Source organism: Pempheris klunzingeri, chromosome 13 (assembly GCF_042242105.1).
Source record: "Pempheris klunzingeri isolate RE-2024b chromosome 13, fPemKlu1.hap1, whole genome shotgun sequence".
NCBI lineage: Eukaryota > Metazoa > Chordata > Actinopteri > Acropomatiformes > Pempheridae > Pempheris > Pempheris klunzingeri.
In genome coordinates this window covers 21,329,003-21,355,249 of record NC_092024.1, presented here as the reverse complement: position 1 = coordinate 21,355,249, position 26,247 = coordinate 21,329,003, and the positions used below count along the sequence as shown (strand labels likewise).

General features: G+C 41.6%; 2 protein-coding genes across 6 annotated transcripts in view; both read right to left on the bottom strand.

Annotated features, from left to right (window-relative positions):
* Positions 1 to 8,981, bottom strand: part of numb (NUMB endocytic adaptor protein) — a 38,451-nt gene extending 29,470 nt beyond the window's left edge. For all 5 annotated transcript variants that reach the window (XM_070842433.1, XM_070842437.1, XM_070842434.1 and 2 more), the window contains exon 1: positions 8,848 to 8,981. The gene's annotated coding sequence lies outside the window, so the exon portion shown is untranslated. The remainder of the gene's footprint in view (positions 1 to 8,847) is intronic.
* A 3,327-nt stretch (positions 8,982 to 12,308) lies between these two features.
* galnt16 (UDP-N-acetyl-alpha-D-galactosamine:polypeptide N-acetylgalactosaminyltransferase 16) overlaps positions 12,309 to 26,247 on the bottom strand; it is a 36,332-nt gene continuing 22,393 nt past the window's right edge. Inside the window, exons 7-15 of the mRNA XM_070842100.1 lie at positions 23,191 to 23,278; positions 22,713 to 22,797; positions 21,652 to 21,755; positions 20,670 to 20,796; positions 19,817 to 19,909; positions 18,996 to 19,079; positions 17,383 to 17,509; positions 16,050 to 16,166; positions 12,309 to 13,186 (exon numbers count right to left, since the gene is read on the bottom strand). Coding sequence (XP_070698201.1) covers positions 13,043 to 13,186; positions 16,050 to 16,166; positions 17,383 to 17,509; positions 18,996 to 19,079; positions 19,817 to 19,909; positions 20,670 to 20,796; positions 21,652 to 21,755; positions 22,713 to 22,797; positions 23,191 to 23,278 — 969 coding nt within the window. The 3' untranslated portion in view covers positions 12,309 to 13,042. The remainder of the gene's footprint in view (positions 13,187 to 16,049; positions 16,167 to 17,382; positions 17,510 to 18,995; positions 19,080 to 19,816; positions 19,910 to 20,669; positions 20,797 to 21,651; positions 21,756 to 22,712; positions 22,798 to 23,190; positions 23,279 to 26,247) is intronic.

Sequence of the window (26,247 nt, the reverse complement as noted above, 5' to 3'; positions counted from 1 at the left end):
GGGGCAGGGATGAGTAAAAAGGACAGGAAACGGATTACATGGAAAAATACTCACAAAAGAATCAATATGACACAGAGAGTCTACACCATGGTTCCAGCTGCTGAGTCAATGTGTTGTCAATAATACAGCTTTTTCATCCCAACAACACTATTGGTAAATGGCAGCACAGTGCCATTGGTCAGTGTGTGTGTGTGTGTGTGTGTCAGTAGCAGTGTTTGTCCAGCAGCAGGCGTGATGAGAGGATGGAGTGGAACAGGAACTTCCTGCTGAGTGAACAGACATGGAATCGCTGCACTGCCCTCCCGACCAGGCCAAGACACACAGAGACACACAAATCGTTTTCTGTTCACCTCGCTCACCCTCCAGGCCACGTGATCTTAAAACATGCTGAATTATGAAGAAAAACAAAAAAAAGAGAGAATAATAATAGATTTCTGTGGCCACACAGTTGTTTGAGCCTAGACACCGCTCTTCAATCACCTTCAAAGGGGGAAAAAAACCCAAACTCAAACAGTAATTGGAGTCCACATGATGCAAGGCGGGCTGTACTGACGTCAGGAATCAGCCAACCAAACTGGTCTTGTGAGCATGAATGTAAATGGAGCTGTAGTATTCAGTACAGCTGTTGATCTGCTCACTCACTTCAGGAATTCTTTCCACGTACCTGAGCTCCACTCTTTGTGTCCTGGTTTGGCTGGAGAATACAAAGTCGTACGACTGATTCCGCTGCTGAAACTAGTGGTGCTACCTGGCCATTTATCCAGCAGATTTATTGTGCAGCTCAGGCAGGGGTTGACCAGGACCTCACTTCTAGAAAATGACATTGAGGACATCCACAGCTACTTTAACCTTATTCAATCCTTCTGAGACTATGCTACAGTTGCTAAGCAATATTGGCTGAAGTCTTAATGTCTGGAATTGTGTTAGCAATGTGGCTTTATTAGATTAGTGAACACAGCACTGCCTCTGGAAGTACAAGGAACATTTCAGTCTTCCCCATACATTCAAAAGGTACAGAAAAAACTGTAATGTCGACTAGACATAGTTCTGTGGAGCGTAAAACTTTACTGGAAAGCACCTGTGAAGGAGTGAGGCTGGACTATGAACTCTATGACCGTGAGTAAGAATAAGATTATGTTCATTTTCAAAACACCAAGACTCCAACCTAATAGAGACTCATTTTTATGTAAGCAGTGGTCTCTAAATAGCAAGCAACGTATTCCGTGGTGCACTTTTATTTCCATGCCAGGAATGATTCAGCAGTCATGGTGAACGCCTTCTTTTTCCAAAGAACTCTTCTGTAAAAGGGTCCACAGTAGAAGGCTGTAATATGAACACATGAAGTGATTTCACCATATCCTTTCGCGCAGCCAAGGAGCCGGGCAATCAGGCTCTTTCTCTGCAGCCAAAGATGGAACTCCGGCAGGCAATGAAATCATTTTACATTTTAGGACTCGATGAACCAATACTGCCTCACATGCCGGCTCATTAAAGTTTTCCCATGTCTGACAGATTAGTGTGGCCTTATAAATATCTTGGTATTCGTACCAACTAGATACTAAACCAGATGAGGTCACTGACCACCACACCTTCGAGCAAAGAACAGAGACTAATCAGCACTAAATCAGCGGGCAGAGTTCAGATGAACAGAAAACCTGCATGGCACACAACTGGCGCATTGGCGTTCGCTTGAAGGAGTTTTGCTAAGTCCCGTGGATCCAGGGCTTGGATTTCTGACATTACCATTATTGATTTTGAGGAGCTGATTTAAGGTTTTTGCCATATTTCCCCGTCCGTACACTTAATCCAACAAGGAAGATTTTTTTTGAAAGGACAAGGAAAGAACCAGTCTGCCCTGTCATCTCTTATGAGAACAGCAGGCATAATAAAGCGTTCAGACATCCAGCCTTTCCCTCCCTGGATAAAGATGGGCAGGCAGGCAGGAAGACAGACGAACAGGCAAGGACTGCAGAGCATCAGAGAATGGAAAATTACCAGGGCTCTACAATCAGCTGGGCACCTTTGATCAGCCAGAGCCCAGGCACCAATTACTGTGGGATAATCGGCAGCCCTCAGAGGCCTGACGAGCCGCAGGCACTGTGGGCACAACGGGTCAATGACCAGCAGGCAAAGGCCTGGTCAACAAGCCTCACAGAGCCAAAAGCCGACGGTGCCCCTCGCTGAAATGCTGCATGAAGGCGGCCAAACGGACAAGCAGCACAGTGAAGCAATTGTTCCCCTCCTGTCGACTCAGCACAGTGGCACTCTCACAAGCCAGACATCCCTCTCCGCAGACCGCTTGGTGGTGGAGGAATGGTGCAATGGTGGGGTGTTTGTGAACCTGCTACTGCACATGCCTTGGGTTTTTCACACACTTTCCCTCTCCCTCTCTCCCTCTCCCTCTCCGCAATGAACCATACACAACATACGTACAACAAATGTGCACACACACACACACACGCTGCTCACACACCTGTCCCTGTAATTCTGTGGTAAACAAAATAACTGCAGTGCTCGAGGCTGCACTTACTGCACAGTGATGCAACATACAGGAAACACCCCCCTCACTACCTCTCTCCGCTGATAACCCCTTCCAACCCAGCAAAAACAGCTTTCCTACCTGTTCCTGACTTACTTCAGGAAGAGGAATGTGGGCTGTCAAAGCAAAGTAAATCTAACTGTGTGACCCATCTAACACGAGTGAGATTTTTTCCCCTTTCACCAACAGCCCAGTGTATGACACAAAGAGAAGCTAGCAGCAATGATTTATCAACAAAAGCGAAGCCTCCCGACTTGAGGCAGAACATGATATTCAGCTCATTAATAATTGACATATTTCTTGTGCTGGGGGACGTTCATTATCGATTAGGTTAGGCTACAATGTTGGCTGCTGTGCTGCTCCTCCCTCCATTGTCAACAACACAGTGGCCCGAAACAGTTCATGGATCGCTACGTCAACTTCTCTTACGTCATCACTGCAATAATAAAATAACTTGATTACAACATCAAACTTTTGCGTTCTCATACCGTACTGTTATTTAACAGAAACACAGTAGCAAGTGGACTTTGGATCAGACACACTGCAGTTACACAACAGCCAGCGCTGAGCCAAGTAGATCCATATGGGCCAGAAGGAGCTTCCCTGTAAACCACAAGTCAGCAGAGGAGTCTGATGTCAAAGCTGTGAAGCTTGTGGTGACAAGAGATGTTACACTTGTGAGGCCATTTTCATTAAATATTGCTGTTGATTTATGTTTTCAGACTTGTGCTGGCTGCTTAGGTCTAGATACTTAACCTTTGTTTCCTCTGATAGCTTATTTTATTGAGTGGAAACAGATTTCTCTACAAAACTGCTTTTACATTTAACAAATTAAGCCAAAGTACCGGTGTAAAATGCTGTCTTGGCACCATGAACTCTGCATGAGCAAAACACAGCAGTAAACTGATGAAATAATGAAGCAAGTCATCTCACCAAAGAATATGTCAACATGGCAAAAAATCTGAAACAAATTTCAGCAGAGACATTAGATATTGAGATACCATACAAAACCCAACCAGTGATGCCACTTCACAAACATTTGGTAGGTTTCACCACTAATATAACTAACTCTGCACATTAGTGACAAACATTGAAGCCACTTTACTTTGTGTGGTTATACTTCTTTACTTCAGACTGGTTTTAAACCACTATGACACATCAGTGACAGAGGGGAGATGGCTGGTGGGTTCGAGCGATTGGGGACTTCCACACTCAGAGAGAAACAACAACAAAAAAATAAACATCAGAAGCTCTTTGCTTACAAAGAGAGAAAATAATTATCATAGATCCTGATGCGCACATGTTGATAAATACTATAAGCTTGGGCAGTATGGTGCCTGAAGATGACCTCGTTTCCTACCTAAGTGGCACAGACACTCTGATGTTTGTCTTGTTGCGCATCAGATTCTTAAGCCTTTCAGGTTTTTCTGTTTTTTTGACATGGGGAACCAACTCTGAACATTTTGTTGGGTCATTCTGTTCTTATCGCTGCATCACCCAGCAACCGCTATGATGGTTACCAGGGAACTGGTGCCTCGGCAACGTTGATGTTCATCCAGGATGACGACAATAGGTGGGACTAGGAAAGGCCAGGACTATTACTACAGATTAGACAGAACTGTTGGAGGCAGCATGCAGATTGTACTGCTCAGCCAAGTAAATAAAATTTGTGCTCAGTGTGTGAGGGAGTGGTATCACAGTGTCAGCCATGCTACAGGTACGACGGGGAGTCATTAGACATAAACACAGACACACACACGTCACTTAGGTTTGAGACAGGGAGTTATTACGCCAACCACACACTGAAATGTTGCCCTTTTTGCATACAGAGGAAGTGAGCGAATGCGAGACGCACTGATGTGGCTGGAAAATCTGATTTTGAGTCACCCAGACATCAAACATCAGAATCAAAGTCATACTGCAAATGCTCTGCAGGATGAACCTTTACATGGGTCACTATTTAGGTCATCAATGTTTTTAAACAGGTCACTAACATTTGTTCATATTAAGTTAAAAGAACTCTAGAAAGGATCACATATATATCAATTCTGTAGTCAAATATTGGTGGTAAAATAGTGTTGTTGGACCCGAGAGGCCATACAGAAAGGGACATAGAGAACAAAGGGGGGTGGGAAACTTTACCCAATGACATGGCTAGCAGATAAGACAGTACTGAGACCTGATTTGCTATTTTTGACCACACACTGCGATGGCTTTTGGGTCAATCTTGTTGTTTTGTTTTATAATTAGATGTGTCTTCGTGAGGTGACAAACACACCTGAGCCAAAAGGCTTACACCGCTATCGCTCTGCCTGGCACTAGTAGCCGGTGCAGAGTTCCCACCCTGTGAGATCCACCACCTCCGATCCCTCCGTCCGCCCGTCCATCCGTCCTGGGTCACTCGTAATTAAACCAGAGATCAGAGGGCTGAATAAAGCATGAGCTGTTCCAGCCCAGGAGGCTCAGGTATCGCTCTATATAGGGGCCCAGAGAGACAAAAGGCGTCCCTGAGCCCCACACCATACCCAGGGAGGAGTGAAACAGACGCAAACCTGAAAGGCAACTCCTTGCATACAGTGACGCACCCCCAACCCTCCCAGCCCTAATCCACAGTTTAAACAGCCTGGGCAAAATGAGGAGCTCAATGCCCCTCGGACCTAATTAAGCTTAAGATATTGTCCCAAATGGGGACACTCGAAAACTGCGTTCAAAGCAGTAAAACACCAAGCAACACCCACCTTACACTGCTGTTTTCCAATTTTTAAATGACTGCTGACACAGCCAAATACTGCACCGAAGAAACAGCTAACAGATACTCCATAAGCATTTCTTACTCATTTATATTTACGTTATTGTGCAATAAAAACGTCTGGGACAAAATATGTACAGCCATCCTAAAAAGTCATTTTCTAGTAGAAGGAAAAATGTTGAAGGCAGCTACGGTTATCACCGCCAGCGATCGGACTGCCATCTAATATTGTTCACATTTGATTACAGTGGTGAGCAGATGCTGACATGAGATCTGCTTTTGCGGCTGGCTGGAGAAAATGTCTGTCATCTTCATTTTATATGTAATATTTATATTACATTCTTAACTTTTGCTTTTTTCTTCTTCTTCTTTTTGTTTCCTCTAACTATATTTATTGTTATGAGCCAAAATACAAAGATAAATCCCTCTGTGAAAGCCTACTTGGCAATAAAATGGAAACTGGGGTTTAAGAGCTGTTAGAACAATACAGCGAATATTTGTCCTGTTTCCTAATTTAACCTAGTTTGTTGTGGGAGAGCGAGTGCATCTAAACATAGTCAAACAAAATGCTCTTGAGTCTTCCTCTTGATTTTGTACAATCTGTTCCTCCAGAGTGTCTGATGTGAAAAAGGTCACCACCAACAACAACAATTTCATTCTATAGTGGAGGATAACACTGCTCACCAACAAACACATCAAAACACTCAAGTTCAAGCCAACTCTGCGGTTCCATCGGACCTATTTTAGGCTACTTATGTTGAAATGGGGTCAGCTGCACATTTGAGATCCTGATTCTAAAACCTCCCCTCTGGTTGAATCTTCTCACAGTGTCTCTGTTGGATCCAGTCCCAATCAGCTCAGAATATGGAGCTCGGCGAGTGCAGACAGCCTTCTTTATAATGATGCAAAAGTACCAATTCCCACAAGGAGCTGGATGTTAATGATGCTCACATGGACATTTGTCCTCAGAGCGGATCAATTTGATAATTTTACAAGTCATTTCAATTTTACAGGTCATCTTCTCTGCGTTAACTGTAGCAAAAGTTTACTTTGGTGCATTTTTGTGATCTTGAGTCGCACAGCTTAATTTGAAGTGTACTTGGGCTTGTAAGTTAAAATATCCAGACTGCGAGCAGTGTCAAAACGAATCTCACTCTAATACCAGTATCTTCATTAATGAACTGATGTCACAGTCTCTGACATTCAAGCCATAAAAAAAAAGCACAAATTCCTTATGAGCAAGACCAGTCTTAAATCAGTCCACTTGAATTTGCACGTCCTTATTCTCACCAGCCCACACAACGCAAATTAAATAAATAAACATTGGAGCATTTTAGTAAATCTCTCCACGTATGCTGGGTGCGCACACACTTGTAGTGAGCTGTAATGTTGACAAAAAGCACAAGTTATGGATGACAACATCAGCACAGACATGGGGCACATTCAGTGACCCGCAGGAAAAAGCGAGGATAAACGTGAAAAACAGGTGAGCAGTCAAGAGATGGTAACAAACTGCCCTGATGGAGACCTTTTGATGTTACAAAAGCAGAGCAGAAACACAGAGGCATATCTCCCGTTCTTGTCATCTCATATTAATTCTGTTAGCATCGGACTGAAAGCCAAGACGAAACTGACGTTCACTCTGCTTTCACCAGAAGCGGCAAGAAGACTATCTCACTGCTATCAGGGGACAAAAGTGAAGCCCTTTGATTGCTTTGTCATCGCCCAGCAAGTTTATCTACCCATGTTGCATCACTACTCAGCATTCACATGTGCAGCCCACTGCCAAGAAAGGGCCTCTCCTCAGAGAACAGAGCGAACCGGCTCAGAGTAACGCTGGTTTCTCCCACAGAGTGAATCACAAAGCTTCGGACAGAGACTTGCTCTTGCATTCTCCTCCTCTCTCAAACAGCTGACAGACTTGCACAGTGGGTTTGGTGGCATAAAGCCAATCCTCCCTCCCTCATTCTCTGAGATGAGCTAAGCCATGAGTTACTTTCAGAAATGTATTTTGGGGGGGGAAAGAAAAAAATTCCCAGATCACTCTTCCCTCTTTGTACGGGAGGGACATCGAATTCTCTAGAAAAAGGGTGAGAAACCCCCTGTGCCATCACCATCAATACTGTGCACTACTGGAGCTACTTAACTTTAAAATTAACCTGCATCTATTTTGATAACTCATTCATTGTTTCAGTGATTTTTCAAGTGCAAGTGCCACACACCTGCTGGGTCAAATGTGTGGATTTAAGGCTTTTCTTTATCATAGATTGTAGTAAATTTAATATATTAGTGTTTGGGGCTGTACGTAGGATAAAACAAGCCATATAAAGACATCACGTCAGGCTCTGGGACAACATAATGAGCATTTATACCATTTTTTCCATATTGACTAGCCAGAATAATTAATTGGACTAGACAAGAAAACAATCGCATGCTAAACCATAATGAAAATAATGATTATCTCCATCCCTCTAGAGAATAAAAACAGCCTCAGTTTCATAAAGATCAGACTGTTCACAATGGAAAGTGCACATTCCTTGTGCTGAAAACTAGACGGACCGAAATAGACAACAGGGTTTGTATTATTCAAGCCACAAAACTAAATCATCACCGCATTAACAAAACAGTAATGACTCAACAATTGTGGCTAATAAGAGCTTCCAGTGTGGCCACCGTGCACTGGGCTGGATGTTTCAGTCCAGTGGGTGCACCAGCACACAATCTACCATGGAGCTATCTTTGTAAAGTCTGCATGTGGAAGGTAATCTGACCACTGATGTTTATCTGATCAGGGATGGCAGACCAGGAGTGGAAATCTCTTGCTCGGAGTCAACTCCCATACGAGCTAAAGGCCTGGCGATGATATCATTACCATAAAAGATAATCTGGGGCACATTATCACACTTCACAAAAATTCAGTGTGTGTTCAGAGTGCTGGTGAGTCACAGTTTTTATCTCTTCGGGGAGATCAACCTGTCTGGTGGCTTGGTGCTTTATGTCTTAGCAGCTGTCTTTTCCACCATCTGTTTTAATTCTAGTTGGGTTGTAAGACATTTCTGCAAACTTGCCAAGTCACTAAACTTAACTGCAAATGCAAACACCCCCTTGATCCTGCATTAGCAGCAAGTGATCCGTGTGTTAAGGTGAGAATTATATGTTAAATCACACGCTAGCTGGTGGGTTTTCCATCATTTTAGTCCGAGTTGGGGGTCATTATTTTGCTGAGTAACGTTCATCTCATAAAGTTAAAGCAGGTAAAGTTAGCTAGTTGCTTAACTACCGTTAGCTAGCTAACTAACCGCTGAGCTCGCTCGGTGGGGCGGAGGGGAGCCAGTAAAGGGATGCAAACAGCCTCACGGCTCATATTGAGCTTTTTCTGCTTTCAAGTCAGGCTAGCAGGCGAGCTAACCTTAACAGGAACGGGTCCACAGAGGAGCTAAGAGCTAACGTAGCTGCGTGTGCCGCATCCGAAAAACACAAGCTAGTGCTGCTTAGCCCGCCGAGCTAACAAGCGCTACCGGCCAGGCTGATTAAATCAACACACACCCTGAAACCTCACCTGTGATCACCGCTGCGGCCCAGAAGGTGCCCCGTGGACGCCGTCACCTCCGTCCCACGAACCGTGCAGGAGCCGAAATAATTCAAATTCCACAGAAAGTGTTGGGGGGAGACGCTCGCAGTCCAATCGCTTCAGCCACCGCCGCTGAATGGCTGCTGCGCGGAGACTCAACCAAACGTCCTCCTTAGCAACGGACCGCCTCCGCGAGACCTCATTGGCCGGCGCGTGCAGATTGGAGGTGATCGATAGAGGATCAAACCGGACCCCCCCCCCTCCTCCCTCCACACACTGCACTTTGGAGAACAGTGATCATCGAAGCACCTTGAAGATTTATCACTGGCACATGGAGGTCAGCAGCTGCACCGTGCAACTGTTTCTGACTAAACTGATAGAAACCAAATATTTCATATGCTGTCTGTCCCAGCTCCCTGCATGCTGGGGGGGAAAACTATATACCTATACCATGCAATGACTATTTACATCTATTAGATCAATACATAAGTATTGGATGGAATAACACCATGTAAAAATAGAAGTGTCATCAGCAAAAAGGATTTTACCTTAAAGTAAAAGTTCTCCTGCAGCCCCCATGAGTGTTCAATTATTATGTCTCATTTTTTTATTAATATCAGTATCACTGCTGCAGTAATGTGCACTGTATGTAGTGTGGATTTGGCTGATTAACCACACAAGCAACGCACACTTTACCTTTATCTTTACCTGCAATGAATACACATCACAGTATACATATTTGTATTTATTTAAATAGATAAAGAATTTCATTGCAAGTGTCTGCTCCGCTGTAACTGTTTTGCACATGACAAATAAAGAACTTGTTAACTTGTTGAAGTTGATTTTTGTAAAAAATCAAATGTGACTTCTAGCTAAAACTGTGAAATGGAGTCAAAAAGCACAATATTTCCCTCTAAAATGCAGTGAAGTAGAGTTGTAACGTGCCGTGCATTGCTTCTTCATCATGTGCTCTTTATCTGGCTGATATGCAAATACACTGAAGTGGTTCTTGAAACCACAGTTTAAAGGCCCAGTTGGATAACACCACAGTCTTTGTGCCCTCCCTGCTTTTCTGCAGCTTCTGCCATGCGGGCCTCCACCCCCTCCACCCCTGATGATGAAACCTTGGCCCCTTTAAAAGGCCAGAAGTTTATCAGCATTAAGTCGCATTCCTCGCATAGCTCCGGAGCCTACTAAGCTGCAGTGTGGCATGTTTTGTGGCCTGGGAGGTTGCAAAACCAACAGAAGAAGAAGAAGAAAAAAAAACTTGGGTTCACAAAGTTGTCGAGCCTGTTATGCTGATTATTATCATGCACCAGCTGTGAATCTCTATGTCAAACACACAGACACACATTGTCCCTTCCTGCTTTTCACTGCCACTCTTCTTTTATTCTTGATTTATTTATCTGTGCTTCAGTTTTTACAACAAGCAGTCATCCCTCACCTTGTCAAGACCAGAGAGTCATAAAATGTGAGTGAGAGCTCCTAACAGATGTGTGAGGCTCTTCTGCCTCCCTGTGGTCACTATGTGGAACCTCAGTGTCCTGATCAACAGGTGTTTTCATTTACTCTGCTGGATTAGACCTCATCTGCACTGATGTTGTCACTTTATATGGACACAATCTGAAATCCACTTGTTTTAACTTGTCAGTGATGGAAGTGCTCAGATAGTTTTTACTTACTTTACAGTATAGAAACACTCTTATAATCAAAAGTCCAACATTCAATGAAATTAGCAACAAAATGTACTTAAAGTGCCAAAAATAACCGTAGCCATTATGCAAAATAACCCATTTCAGAATATATTTTACATGACTGGATTATATGTGATGCATTCATGAGTTCATCACTTTAATGCTGCAGCAGGTGAAGTTGGAGCTAATTTGAACTAACTTACTTTACACACTGTTGGGTAGTTTAATCTAGTTATAATTTGTTGATTGTATATATTGTACTGATAACCTGAATCTGCAAAGTAGCTAAAGCTGTCAGATACATGTAATGGAGAAGCATAAAAGTACCTCAACATTAATAAGTAATAATGTCTGTGACTCATGTTGTGATGAATAAAAGCTGCGATAAAACACGAACATTTTAAGAGGTTACTACTGCAAACATGTCGTTTTATTGCTCCTGGTAGGACAGAAACCCTTTATTTTTCCATGGTCTTCCTCACAATAAGGCTGCTCTAATTCAACAAGGCTCAATAGGTTCAGCCAGGTTCAATAAAAACACCTCATGATACACCAGGAAAAAAAATCACTCTTGGACAGATTTTTAAAAAATGGAGGAGGATACCACTCACTCATTTGGGTAAATGTCTGTCAATCAAAATAGTTTTCTAAATTAATAATAATAAATAAATAGCCGTGACACTGCACATATGAGCGTGATGATATATGGAAGTATGTAACGTTAAAGCATATTATAGCCTACAGTTAGTATAGTAACATATCAAACACTTAACAATAAAAACAATAAAACAAACTACAACATGAATTAAAATAACTTTAGCTTAATGGAGGTTTAATCAAAAGGTAAGACTTGTAGTTCAGAGAGTCTTGGGGCAAAGAAGATTTTCAAATAACTTTGAAAGCCCACAGAGCTTAGAGCAAATTTAATTCACTATTAACAATATGATTATTATTTTACACCAAAAGCTAACTTAGTATCAATATTAGCAAATGTAATGACTCAGTGTTGGAAGGTTTCAACAGAGAAGCAGGACTCATAGACCAGACAGACAGCGGTCAAAGTTCAGTTTTACTGGTGGTCATAAAACGGGGCAGGGAGGTGAGGCAGACCAGGAACAGGGCTCAGATGTCCAAACAGCAGGCTGGAGGAGATGACCTCTGGTCAGCTGGAAGCACATAAGACAACCTGGAGCAGCGTGTGCAGTGCAAGGCTGGTGGGGAAGGTCATAGGTGTTGTGTTCGCATGCTAACGTACCGTTCATACTGTGCCAGAAATGCCCAGATGTATACTTGCTTTTACACACGTGTACTAGGTTAAGAAGAGCTTCCTGGATGTAACCGTCCCAAAATGCATTGCAAAATGTATTTCTTCAGACTGCCTAATGGCCAACTCTGGTTTGTAGCAATAGACTGTTTAAAAGCTAGAAACAAAAATGACATAATAGTAATTTCTTATAGTAAAATTCTTTTATACAGTCTACTATATACTATCTATACTCTGGCACCACTCTGTGGCTGGTAATGGGCATGATTGGGTAAACAAGTGTTCAAAAGTGCTCTTTTTAGATATACAGCAGCATCATAATTGTAATTAATTAGAATTTCAGTTTCTACTGTACACATGTACTTGCAATAAATAAGTGAGCAGTGTTTGGTGCTCAGACAGTACAGTTAAAATCACATGCAGCACCAATATCACCATTTTCCAACGTATTTAGCAAATAACTAGACCAATAATTCTTTTGTTACCACATTTTATTTTTCAAACAACATATAGAGTACTTTACACAAAAACCAAGCCATTATCTGCTTCCAATATTTACATAAAACTTTGTAGAGAGACAGAAAAAAAACATTCTTTGGGTCTGACCATGCAAAACAATAAATAATGTTCCTGACAGTGCTTTGCATGGTGCTTTCAAGACTGCTATTCAGCAATAATAAAAGCTCAGATTTTAGTTGGCTATACATAAAGCTACCCCGGTCCACACAGTCATCAGACATGCCTCAACCTAAGACTAGGCAACAAGACGAGTAGTGACTTTGATATCAGAGTAGGTCAGATGCTCCTCAACACTTTGCTACAGTACAGTATGCACTCGTTTGTCTGAGGCAGTCCTCACTACACCAGTTTGAAGCAAGATTGTTGACCAGGAGAGATACAGAAATGAAAAAGTGAGATGTGCAACAGTTTTCAGTGAAAAGCTTAGATTAGATTAGAAGAACTGCAGCATCCTCAAGGGATGAAGCACTGTACACAAAAGACCTCTGATGTTTTCCCCAGCAAGGCCTTGAAATGTTTTCAGCAACGCTCTCGTCACCGAGACACAACAAGCAGGAGCTTGAAGTTGACATCACAAAAGTACAGTTCAGACTCCTTTCATCCCTCAGCAAGGCAACACACAGCAAGCAGACGTGATCCTCTGAGTCCTCCTGCAGGCCGGGACCAGGATCCGCTCCTCTCCTCCCTCTTCTTCGCCCGCCGTGGCTCAGGTGATGATCTGCGGCTCCCAGGACTGGCTGGCCACCTGGGGCCGACACTGTGTGATGACCGGGGGGCCTGTCGGGGTCTGACTGTCCAGGCAGAGGCCACTCACCATGTGCTGCAGAGCCGTGCCTTTTGGCTTCCACTTCTGTAGAGAGAGAAAAAAGACGGAAACACATGAATTCATCTCTGACATTTAGTTTTATAGACAGCATGTATGTCCTTCCACATTCTCTGGCTCGTATTATTCTCTCATAAATGATGCACAGGAGGTTCATGTTAGCAGTGAGTCAGACCTGGATAACAGTAATCACATGAATGATTGACTTTGCTGAACTCACAGTGGAAACATCGCAGTGCAGCCAGCTGCAGTGCACAGCAGCCTGCCGCCCCACGACTCAAGAAGCACTTTGTTTTAGAAGATAAAATGTTCACTTCACTTGAGCTGTGGTGGCTTGTTGCTCATACATTTAATCAAGCACTGTAAACGTACAGTACATTTGCAGTACTCGTAGTTTCCATTTTCAAATTTTCCATTTCATACTCATTTGCAGATTAAACTGCCCAACTGTATATAAAACAGCTGAAATTAGCACCACCTTGACAAGTACTGCAGTAAAATGCTATTCACACATTAACGTCAGTAACTATAATATATATTATATAACATTCACAGAAGCCATTCTTCTGTGTAAAATTCACATATGTGAGTATAAGTGTGTCTGTATGAATGCAAAACTGATATTTGAGAGAAAAAAAAGAAAAAAGAAATCAATGTGTAATATGAACAACAATGCTCTCCTTACACCCTTTGATTTGTTTTTTTTTAAAGGATTTAAAGAATGAATGAGTGTTTTGGCTCACTGACATAATACTAGAAACACTTCTCAGTATGATGCAACAAAATGCAACAGGATCACAAACTACATCCTTCAAAATTACAATAAAGTTGCATCAATGCCTCTCTGGAACAGGTCTGAACATTAGTGGGATTTATTGCAGGATGCTTTTAGCTAGTTGTGCCTAATAAACTGGTAACTGAGTGTATTAAACAGTATAACTACTGTAATTGTACTCAAGTAAAGGATGTGGAGGTTCATATTATCTATTTATGGTTGTCATTAAATCACTTACACTCCTTCACCTGCTCCACTAAACTCTTTCAGGTGTAAAGTTCATAAAGGGAGCCAGATCAACTCCAGGTCTTACTTACAAACACACTGTGTTATGATTTTGGATTGCAACAAGATTTCCATTGAGTTACAAGTCGACTGGATCCCTTTGATTCTCCGTCAATCTAATATTCTTTTCAACAGAGACTCCCCAGGCTCCAGTCGCTGTGTGTGATAGCGCCGGAGCAAGTTCAGCAAGAAAGTTGAGATTAAAGTACAGAGGGAGAGAAAGTGTGTTTCCCATAAACAGGTTGTCTATAAATCACCAGGTGTAAGTGCTTCGTTTATTAGCCCGCTGATTAATTAGTTAGTGCTGAACTTCAGAGTGCCAAGTATGGGGGGTTAATCTTAAAATCCCAGAAGAGTGAGAGTGGAGCTGTGTGTGTGTGTGTGTGTGTGTGTGTGTGTGTGTGTGTGTGTGTGTGTGTGTGTGTGTGTGTGTGTGTGTGTGTGTGTGTGTGTGTGTGTGTGTAAGACAAGCTGTAAACATGTGTGTGCATGTTTGGACAACAAAGACAAGGAGGAAATTAAATATTAGAGTAAAGTAAAAACAATGATCGAGAGTGTGTGTGTGTGTATGTGTGTGTATGTGTGTGTGTGTGTGTGTGTGTGTGTGTGTGTGTGCTAAAGTTATGGATAGACAACAGTTGGAGCCAATTTTCTGTGTCTTGAAATATGGCTAATTCATGCCAAAGAATTTCCAACTATTTCATTGCATTTATTTTTATTAGGCAAGCTCCTAATGCAGCGATTAGACTGGCATCGGATGTAATCTCTCTGGTGAAATCCAAACTAATGAAATTCTTTCAGGATTAAATTAAAAATCTATATATATAAACCTGAATTTTTCAATAAAACGTTAACGCTGAGAAGATAAAATGCAGCAAAATAGGGGAAAGCCCCTGGCATGTCGGTGACATTACTGACTAACAGCCCAGGGTCAGACTTGTGCCAAAAACATCATTCTAATCAAAGTTTTGGATTAATGCTGAAGCACGCCTATGTATATTAACAGTTTTAGAAAACAGTGCTGTTATCCCTTGCTGCTCCAAGAGTTAATCACTTCAGTACTGTTTCATTTAGAGGAGCAAAGTCAAAAGCACAAGTTTTTTTTTTTTTGTCCTTTCTGTGAAATTAAACACTCAGGACAAGGAGGCCAAATGTCTCTCAAAGCAAAACCGGCTTGCTTGTTGATGGGCAGGCTCCCAAAGACGTCTCAAAGGATTGCGATGGGCCTGCAGAGGGATGAGAGGATGGCCTGGCAAGAGTCCCGCACACTCACACACATGGTTTGAGTTAATAACTCCTTCTCTGATATCATAAATCAACCGTGTAGCCAGCCAGTGTCCACATGGGATGTGATTGTTCATAAGCATTCACAAAGAGGAGAACTAGGAAGGAACAGGGTGGGGTCTGAAGTTATGGGAGCGCTTGTTCTACTGCATCTATAAAAGTCATGGTTCTTCCTCCTGGTGTGAGCTGCATCGGTCTGCATGAGGTCTCTGAGCTCGACTGAGCCTCCTGGCGTCATTAGCAGACGGGCTGCTGAGCATCTGTCCTGGAACTGTCCTCACTTCAACACGATGAATGCCACATCAAGGACACATTAACAGCCTGATTCCAAAATGAGATAACCATTTGGAAATACACAGAGCGCTCTGTTAAAATGGCTGACAGTGCAAGATTAAAGTAAATTCCAGTTTCTTTTGTTTGTTCCAACAACTTCACAGAATAGCTTGTTTGTAAAAGGAAATTAAATCACACTTTTCATGTCTTTTTTGGCAGGTCATTTTAAAATGTACTGTGGATTTTTTAAAAGCTAAGAGTGTTTCTTTTTACCTGTCTGGGCTCTTTTGTGTTGCAGGGCTCCATCTTGACCTTTGACCCTGCTGTGAAGGCTGAAATGGCCAAGCAGAGGTCCTGCTGCCGGATCAGTGGCTCTATTAGTTCCCACCTCTGCAAAATACAGAAAAACACATCGGCGTCAGCATCTCAAGTATGAAGACTCTTAGTGTAGACATGTGCTGGTTATTGTGATTTTTCAGAGGAAGTTTTGGTTTAATTTATGTAACAGACACAATCTTATGGACATTCAACGTACGAATTACAAATTTTACTGCAGTCACCCCTACGTTTCTGATTTAAAGAGATCCAGTCTGACATTAAGGAATTTGGTTGGGTTTACTTCCTGGAAAGGAGCAAACTGCTCTGTTTTTTTTCCTCCTTGTCAGCGACATACTTGGGAATCACTTGCTTGCCTTAATCTGAACAACAAGTTGCAGCAACACCTAACAATAATATAATGGTAAGATCTTAGCAGTGAATAATGTTGACTTGTATGACTGAACTTTGGTTTGGCATGTAGTCCCTCATGTGATGATTGATTAAAGTGTTTATCAGCTTTGTCACCAGGCAACAGAAGCATGCAGGCTACAGAATACGAAGACCGAAGGATCCTGGAATTAAAGGGATCGTTCGCATAGTTGGAAGTAGGGTTGTATGGAGTGCTTACTGATAGTCACTGTATTATCTACAGTAGACATTCCATGTCACCAGACTCCATTGAAACAGGAAACAGTCATTTTACTTTGCACAACACAGAAGTTGCTGGTCTGCCGCTGCCTCACTTCGTTTATTTGTTTGTTATTGTGTGACTTTGGTGTTTTAGAAGTTTAATTCAGATCCAGACTAGCTGTTGTCGAATCAAAGTCATGGCAATTAAACTAGCAACTCTTGTATTCTGCAAGGTAAAATTACTGTTTTTTCCAATGGAGTCTGGTACTTTAATGAGGCTGATAAAATGGCTCCAGTTCCCTGTTGGTAAAGGCCGTCTGGTAGCATCTTTTAAGGTGGGCCTTGCTTCTCCAAACTGGGGACGTACGGATATCTAATGTCGGCAATACATTGATTATGGATAAGTGCTTCATACATCGCCACTTTACTAATTAACTAAATAAAAATGTTACGAAATGAACTTAACTGAGCCATTTATGTTACCATACTTAATAGTACAGTTTCGCCATATTACATAAGTCATAAAGAATCTTAAATAGTCCCTGTGCCTTAAATACACTCAAACCAGTGCTGTAATTGTTTATATGCCACACCAGTGTCAACAGGTCAAACTCCCTGTGTACGACCCACAGTCTCCCCCTAGTGGCAAAGTCCACACCTGTGACTGTGGCCTGTTGGCACCGATGCCCCTGCACTCTGCCAGGCCGAGGGCGTCTGTCCCACGGGTCTCCAGACACAAACCGCCTTGTTTCAGTACACTGGACACCGCTTCCTGCTCGGGGACCCTGAGGGAACCATTGACAGAGAAAAGAAGGGTCTTATTACAACAATAAAGAACAGATGGGTTGAATTGACTGGTGGCGCTACTGAGTAATTGAATCGCACCACAAGTAAGGCACCCTATCACAACACGTACTTATGAAAATATACAATTACAATTTGGTTGACCACAGTTATTTGGAGGCATGACACAGAGCAGATACAGGCAGAGAGGCGGGGGCTGAGTTATAGAGACAAGCTGGTGGGATACACACTGGTGCCCCACTCAGAGGTTCCCATGCAAGTCAGACATATTTAGGTAATTGATTCTGAACTTCAGGCTCATGACACCACAAGGAGCAGCAGGATCGTTCCTGTTTCAGTGCCTGGGAAAAAGAAATTCCTACTGCATTCGTTATTTTGTCTTTGTTTTCTATGATCATGTTTTTTTTCTTTTGGGATGAATTGAAGGCTGAAAATTATTTCTGCCTGATTTATTGGTTCCCCCAAAAAAATCAATCAAAAGAAACTCAGTCAAACACATTTTTCACAAGTATTTTCCATTTGTTGGTTTCTAATAGTGTTTGGAAAGAAACTTTGGCCTTCTTTAGTTTTACATAGCAGCCATCAAACCAGAGTTACAGCATCATGGTAGTACGCCCCCACCAACCACTCAAGATAAAGTTTACATCCAAGTCTGTCCAGACTCATAACGTATGCAGTGACGACCTAACGAATGAGGCTGTTGTCTGCTGTGCAGATTGTGAGGCCGCACAAGGCAAAATTTTGACTTGCGATATTGGAATACTTAAATAGAACTGATCTGACTTTGTTGTTCTTGTTCTGCTGTGCAGATAGAGCACAAAGTCGTAGCTGTGACAGCAGACAGTACTTTGAATACGGATGCTGCTGCAAAGAAGCCAAAATAAATACATCTCCTTTTCTGTTCCTGAGTTTGGCACGTTTCCATCACTATGATGTCACAGCGAGGTTGACCTTTCACCCTCTGGATTATAAGATGCCATAACTGTATCAATTCATCCTATTGGACATTTGCTTGAAATGTTGTCATAACTAGACCGTGAATTCCTGAGGTCACACTGAACCTTTGACCACCAAAATCTAATCACTTTGTCCTTGAATCCAAATGAAAATGAAATGGACGAACAGACGGAAGAACAACTTGAAAACACAATGCCTGTGGCCAATGATGTCACATAAAAATAAATCTTAGTGCTTTTTTTAAATGGCCACAGGTGACGCATAAAAGTCATTGACTACTTCCAGGATAACCTGCATGCAGACAGAACACATGTTCATGTTGCTTTGGCCTGTCGTTGTTGTGTCATGATGTGTATAAAATATAATGTTGTTTCTCCCTCTAATGTACAGTGTTGTTAACTAACTAACTAACTAACTAACTAACTGTAGAATGCCTCCGTACAACCTTTACAAGCTTTGTCAGATAATATGAATGAACCAGCTGAATGTGAGTTAGCTTGGCTGCCGTACCTCAGCTCAGGATAGACGTTCTCCATGTACCAGCGGAACGGTTTGCAGTTCAGTTTCCGCCGCAGCGTCAGGCGGTCTGCGATGCTGCACAAAGCGAACACACAAGGATGTAGGAACAGAAACAGATCACGTAGAGAGGAGGGCGGGATGGAGAGAGGAGAGGAGAGGAGAGGAGAAAATGAGGCACTGTAAGATGCTGAAAAGTGAAAAACTGCTGATCTGGAGACTCAACTGGAGACAGACTCAACTAATCTGAATCTTATTACAAGAGTTGAACCAGCAGTAACTCATCTCTGCTTATACCAGCCGGGGCTTTGTGCAGTAATCCACAGCCACAGCACTGAGCGATTTCAATCAATCTCTGGTGCTTTTCTTTGTCATCTATGATAGTAAACTGAATATCTTTGAGTTGTGCATACAACAAGGATTTAAAAAAAAAAGTTATATTAGGTATTTTTCACTATTTTCTTATTTTTATAGACAAAATGATTCATTGGTTAACCGAGAAGCTTATCAGACAATTCTTGTTAGCTGCAGCATTAGGTACAAATGTCCTTGAAAATATTGCACATAAAATTGTGAAATACAGGTTTTGTTCACTAGACTTGTTTGTTGTGTAAATAAGAGCATGGTTCATACAACCTTTACTACACTGGCTGTTCTGAGTGTGTTTTAAAATATGGTATCTGAGACGAACAGTAAAACTTGATAGGAGACAAAGGCGGTGAATCTCTAACCTGTATGAATCTCAGCTAAACCTGTAGGTGAGCTGCTGTTCTGTGTGCTGTGCATTGAGGGAGGTGTGCGACAGTATAACAAACCTGCCGAAGGCCTTGCCTTGGGCTGACGGCCTCGCAGAGTAGTAGTACTGTTTATACTCGTCCATCCACACCTCTGCAGCCCGCCGGGTGTTCCTGCACGGACACAGACACAACACCTGCTCAGACACAGTAATGACAGTGCTGCTGGCATTCCTGCAGGCTATTCTAATCACAGTGTCGCACACAGGAGACTGCAGACACCAAGAAAAACATCTCCACCAGGAATTTCACCTTCCTTAAATCCTTAGGCGTATTTGCAAGTGGGGAAAAAACTGGGACAGTTTGGTACCAACAAAACTATTTCCAGCTGAAGTTGATATATGAAAAGTAAACCGGTGTTGATGAAGAGGGAAATAAACACACAGCATAAAGGCCCTAAAGATCCAAACCCTTTTTTAAATTAAAACTATATACTTGGGGACCAGCCAAAAATGTAACTTTATTTGCTCTGTAATTCATAGTGGTTACTAACTAAATGAAACCTCTTAGACCTCTAAGAAACATTAGTTTCTTTGATTGCTTAAAGGTGGTGATGACAGGCTGGTTCATTTGCATACAAATGACCACCTGTACATAAAAATCTGTATCAGGTGAAAATGCAGCTCAGGTTGCAACTTAAAAAAAGAATACAGCAAAAAAAATGCAGTGACTTGCTGACTCGTCTCTCACTGCCACTTGGGTCAAAATGTGTGAAAAGTGGGAAGTTTGGCTGTTGAGGCTTCACATTAACTGCTGAATCGTGGAAGATTTTAAGTGCTGACTAAAAGATTAACCTTCTTGGCAGCTGGTAAATTGTTTTGCAGTGTGATAAAGCCGTACAGCTGTCGGCTTCCTAACAGATCAACCCACTCACTTAATGTAGGTGAGAGCGTTGCCTTCTGGGAAGTCGTACGGGTGGCGTTTCCTGAACACGTGACCTACGCGGCTGCAGGGAAGAATCTCCAGGCTTCCTCCACACATCCACACCCGGAAAGAAAGCTCTGCAGGAGGACAGACAGAGGATGAGGTCAAGTCTATCCCTAAATTACAATCATCCCAATATCGGCCTGGTGATGTTCACCTGCTACCTTGTTTATGCAGCAGATGGCAATAAGCTGTAAATCAGCAGTATGAAAGCTGTTGCAGCGGATAATTTAATGCTCTGCTGCCTTGCAAATTCCGAGGACACAATTGGCATTTCAGAGAGCGGGCTGCAGGACGTCTGCCGCAACCGAAAGCATCTGCAGTTGTTGAGAGCCAGGCATGCCTCAACAAGACTACATACATAAAGTTAAGACATTAAAATCCCCAGTTTCATTCCTTGAATTTGGTTTTTTATCATTATTTAGGTGTTATTGGAAACAGCAGGTTTTTTTCCATATCAACATAGCAGTCTGTATGAAGAAAAAACTACAGTACTCTTTATTTATGTAGAGTGATTAGAAAAAACATTGCTCTTCTTATTACTGTAAGTACGCTAATGTGATCTGATTATTATTGGTAATCATACATTAAAGAGAGCTACATATAGAGATTTGGTTTAATATTCCAGTTCAGTTTGCTTTTTAGTTTGTAAAGTAAGTGTATAGTCTGCTGTCCAGCTACATCTCTTCCTCTCGCCACTTCTATCTTTGGCTCCTGTCGGGGCATTTTCTGTGAATCAGCCTACTGAACAGAAAATAGCGTAGAAGAATTAGTATAAATCCTGAATGTCTGCACTTTGTCAGCGGGGCAGACTAAAGCTTGGTTTTGCTCACTTATTTAGAGACATTCTGAGTAAGATGCCTGCGGCGGATGATTCATAAAAATGTCATTATTCTGATTCAAATATAAGTAAAACTTGTCTGCGAGCTCACCAAAGTTCTCCCCTCCCCAGATGTCCATGTGGGTGTCGTACTGGCCCAGGTGGTTGAACCAGCTCTTGTCCATGACGAAAATCCCACCGGCGATAACAGGAGTCCTGCAGGGAAGGAAGGAAAGGAGTCGTTTATAATTTCTACATCTGGCTGTAGCTCACACACTAATAGAGGGAGGCCTTCAGCTTCAACACAATCTTTTTTTGTGCAGCTAAAGAAGTTTGGGAAAGTTTTTATAAGCCTGAAGATGGCGTGATGATGATGTTTTCTAATTCTGCAGAGATGATGGTCATAATTTCAATTACAGTATAAACACCACCAAAATTTGAGTTGCTTTCCATGAGAACTACAAATCAAAGAATAGAGGTGAGCTTGAATTCTTACATCACCGCCATTATTTGTAATAGATGTGTCAGTGTGCAATTTTGTGTGCATTAACTGTTTAGTGCTAATTTAATTGAACATTTTGCCTGGAAATCACACCACTAAAGCACAATATCAGCTAACAAAATATAAAATCTTGAGGTGGTTTTGTGGAGGGTCCTTGTGTAAAATAAAGTTTTATGACCTTAATACTTCAGTTTTACGCTGGCATGCTGTGTTTTCCTAAATTCATTTGTGTTTAAGGCTAGAAAACAGTGGGTCACGGTAAGAAGGCCCCAGCAGCACATGGCCTGTGAGGCAGTTTAAACCCATCATGGGCAAAGCGAATTAATCGGAGAGATCACAAATGTTCCTACATGACAGAAAACAAGAGACAGGCGCAGAAAATCATATTGTTAAATGAGAAGTAATCCTATAAATATGTAGTGTGAGCATAATTTAACCTCTATGTGGTCTGGGATCCCTCAGATGAAGAATATCCGGGATGAAGAACATCTTTTTTGCATTTTATCATCCTTTGTACACTGATTTATTCATGCATAGCTACAAATATCTCCCAGATACATAATGTATGTTTATGATTTACTTTCCAGGCTTTGATTCAATGCTGTAGCACTTTAGACCTCTTAACCATAAAGGAAGAGGAATAGAAATGATGCCAAGCACTGCAGACCTACCTGATTGACTGTGTGGGGTCGCTCCTCGCCATTTTCTGCTCGATGGGAATCTGCTCCCATTTGAAGTGGAGACTCCAGTCAAATCCTGAAGAGAGAGAAAGAGAGCAAAGCACGAAAAACAAAAAGTCAGATCCCGCAGTTACATTTTATAACCAGAAATCACTTCTAAAGATAAGCTAAGAGCCTCCTTGGCTCAGCTAACTTGCATGATTTCACCATCTTCACTCTTCATACCAGACATAGCAACAACTACCACCTTTTTTAAAGCTCACTGCTGTGGAAAGACAACTTTTATCTTCACACACTTCATGCTTCCAGACTGACTTTGAAGCATTTAGGAATTTCTGTCATATGTTTTGAATTGATCTAGCTGGCAGTGATTTCACATAACAAGAGTTTGGTGAAATCGGGGCTTTTCCTGACCGCAGCTGTGTGTTATCAGCTGTTACTGTACATGATTTGTGAGTTGGATCCTGACCTCCTCTCAAGTCAGCGGACGCAGCCAAGTAAGCAAAGTTATCCAGGCTGATGACGTCAATGATGGGGCTGACCACTCGTGTGTGATCCTGCAGGGGAAGAGAAGGACGGACACATTATCATTATCATTGAGACAGCACTTAGGCATGATTTAACATTTTATATTTGAACTCTCAAAGAATATTAAGAATATTCATATGCTGTTTTTAGCTGCACTGCGACAATGGGAGCCAGCATTTTTATGTATGTCTTATATGTCACGATCAATTACATCACAGAGGTGATGGGGGGGATCGATCGTTAGCACCAGTCCCATTTTTCTATGACAGTATCTTTATGTTAACCAGAATATGGGTTAAATAGCCTGACAGCCTTATATTTCCATATAATTAGGATGGGAACTTACTGTATTGCTCTTTTTAATAACAGAAATATTCCAGAGAAGGGATGTCTGACACAACTTTAATTACTGCTGAGGTGCACGGGGAAGAAAAGCGGCCTAAAGAGGTCAAAACTCTCCTGTCAGGAGGAATTATGTAACTAATCTTGCTGCAAGACATTTCAATAAAATGAACGATCATATTTCATCTCTGTGTTTCTGAGGTCTGTAAGAGATTAAGCCCAACCAAAGAGGACATGATGTCAATGAGGAAAAAGGGAAAAGCCTTTCGGAGTGTAAAAATCTATTGGTAACACTTGAATTTAGCCTGCTTACTTAGCATTAACAAACAGTATATAAACATTTAATAAACACACTATAATATAGTTGAAAGCCTAATTTCCATCAACTATAAGCTTCATAAGGAGTTATAACTAAAACTACAAATGAACAAACACTTAAAATTCCCTCATGTCACTCTGTTGGTGTAGAGGGGTGAATTTCTCATGTGTTTGTTTGTGCTCTTATTTATTTTACATTTATTTATTTATTTTTTTTGTCCTGATACCTGCTGCTGTTCAGTTGTTAGGAAAAAAAAAAAGGTTCTACTCTGTATTGTGTTGGTTCGATATATATAAAATATGAACCTCAATAAAGAGAATTAAAAAAAAATAAAAATTCCGTCATGTCTTCTTACAACTAAATTGTTGATTATGTTCTTAATTTTATGTTCGTTCATAATGTTTCTCAGTGCTTTTTTCTCTTTTTATCCCTTTGCTTGTCTTCATAGTGTGTTCTATGGTGGCCATAACATCTTCAAACAGCAGTCAGTGTAGCCTAAAAAAAGTGCAACATCACATCTTGAACTTTTCACATTGGATGGGAATAACACACGTCCAAGCCAAAACATTAAAACAGTTCCCACAGATTGTTTATGACTGAAACCTTTGATAGAACGATGTTCTAGTTAGAAAAGACTCTTCCTCGGGGTCAAGTAAAAGTTTAGCAAAGTAATTAAGTTTTCTTTGTTTGTGTAAAGAAAATAAATCAATATATGTGACTGTAAGCAGTATTAAATATCAGATTTGTGCTCTGAGGAGATTGAATAAGTCACCCACAGGTTTACGTGACTAATAGCAGGTTTTATGTTTGGACGTTTTTGATAAGGACAAATGATTACTGGTAATAACCCACCTTCCTCTTTCTAGTGAACTGGAACAACAAACTATACAAACACACGTGTTCCCAAAATGGACTACAACCCTTCCCTTCCCCTTTTAGCTGTTACTGTGTCACAGTGACATCTTTTCAATCTCTTCAAACATCTCACATCTCACCTGTTTATTATTATTATTTATTTCTGTGTTGTTTCAGTTGCCTGATTTTATTTGCATCTGTCCCGATATGTTTTAATCCTGGTTCAACCATATAAAACATCTTGTTTTCTTTATTATTAACATTACCGTGTTTATTGTGCAAAGCAACAACAGCTCGTTTGAATGTACCAAACCTCAGCATTATTCCTACAGTTCATAATTAAATTCACAGCAAATAAAACTCTGATCCGTTAAACTACCTCCTGCTGGAGGTGGAACGTGGACCATAAAGCAAACAGGGAGGAGAAGGGAGCTGCTGTTTGCTGATAGTGTGTGTGTGTGAGTGTGAATGTTGCCGGCATCTGTCTGTGAGTGTAGGCCTGTGCCGACACTGCTGTTTGCCCATAAGGTATCTGTCTGCGTGTGTGTGTGTGTGTGTGTGTGTAGTGGAATAGCTTAGCATCAGGACAATCCCAATGACTGTTTCCACTTAGAGCCACCCCGCTCTTTGCTCAGAGATTGAACCCATTGTGAACTTTGTGTCCACTGCACCAAACGGCGCTGGGGGGAGAGCGAGTGTGAAATGCCACTCTGCCAGAGAGCAATTTGGAAAGCGATGCTCTCAACAGCTTTGAGCAATAGACATTTATGAGCCTTTTAATGAGCCTCTGTGATTTGGTAATGCTCAAAGAGGCTTCGCTTGCAAAATGGATGTCACCGATGATCTCTAAATATCTCTCCCCTCTTTTGTTCCCTCTTTTGTTCTCTGGATGTATTAGTGTCAGAGTGCTGTGTCCCTTAAATCTGGCTGCATTTAATGTAGCCAATAAATGGGTTTAAGCTTGTTCTTATGCCACACCATTTCTGTTGCATGATTGTAAAAGTGTTATGATTTACACCGTGAAGTGGGAAAAAAATGGAAAAATGAAACAGAAAATCAAATTATAGAATAGAATGAAAAGCTTTATACTCCATAGCTGGAAATGTGCTTTGTGCACACTGAAATGGTATTTGTAATGTGTGGAGACCTCTATTCCTCTGCTTCATCGCCCAGTAACATCACATCAGTCTCTGCGTAAGACACCAACAGAGGTCACACTGTCCACACTTCTGTCTGTCTGCCGTGAACCACGTTCTCTACTGGACCTGCGTCTTCCTTGGCCGCAGCGTGGAGATGTTCTGTTGTTTGTGGTTCAGACTTTTCACTCAATAGAAACATGACAGAAGTATTCTCTGTGGATAGAGTTAAATCTCTGTGCATAATATGCTGAGTGATTAAGATGGAAACAATAAACTAAACTAAAAACGTAACAGAGTGCAAACAGTAGAACAATTCTAACTACTATGCTTTTCTGCTACATTA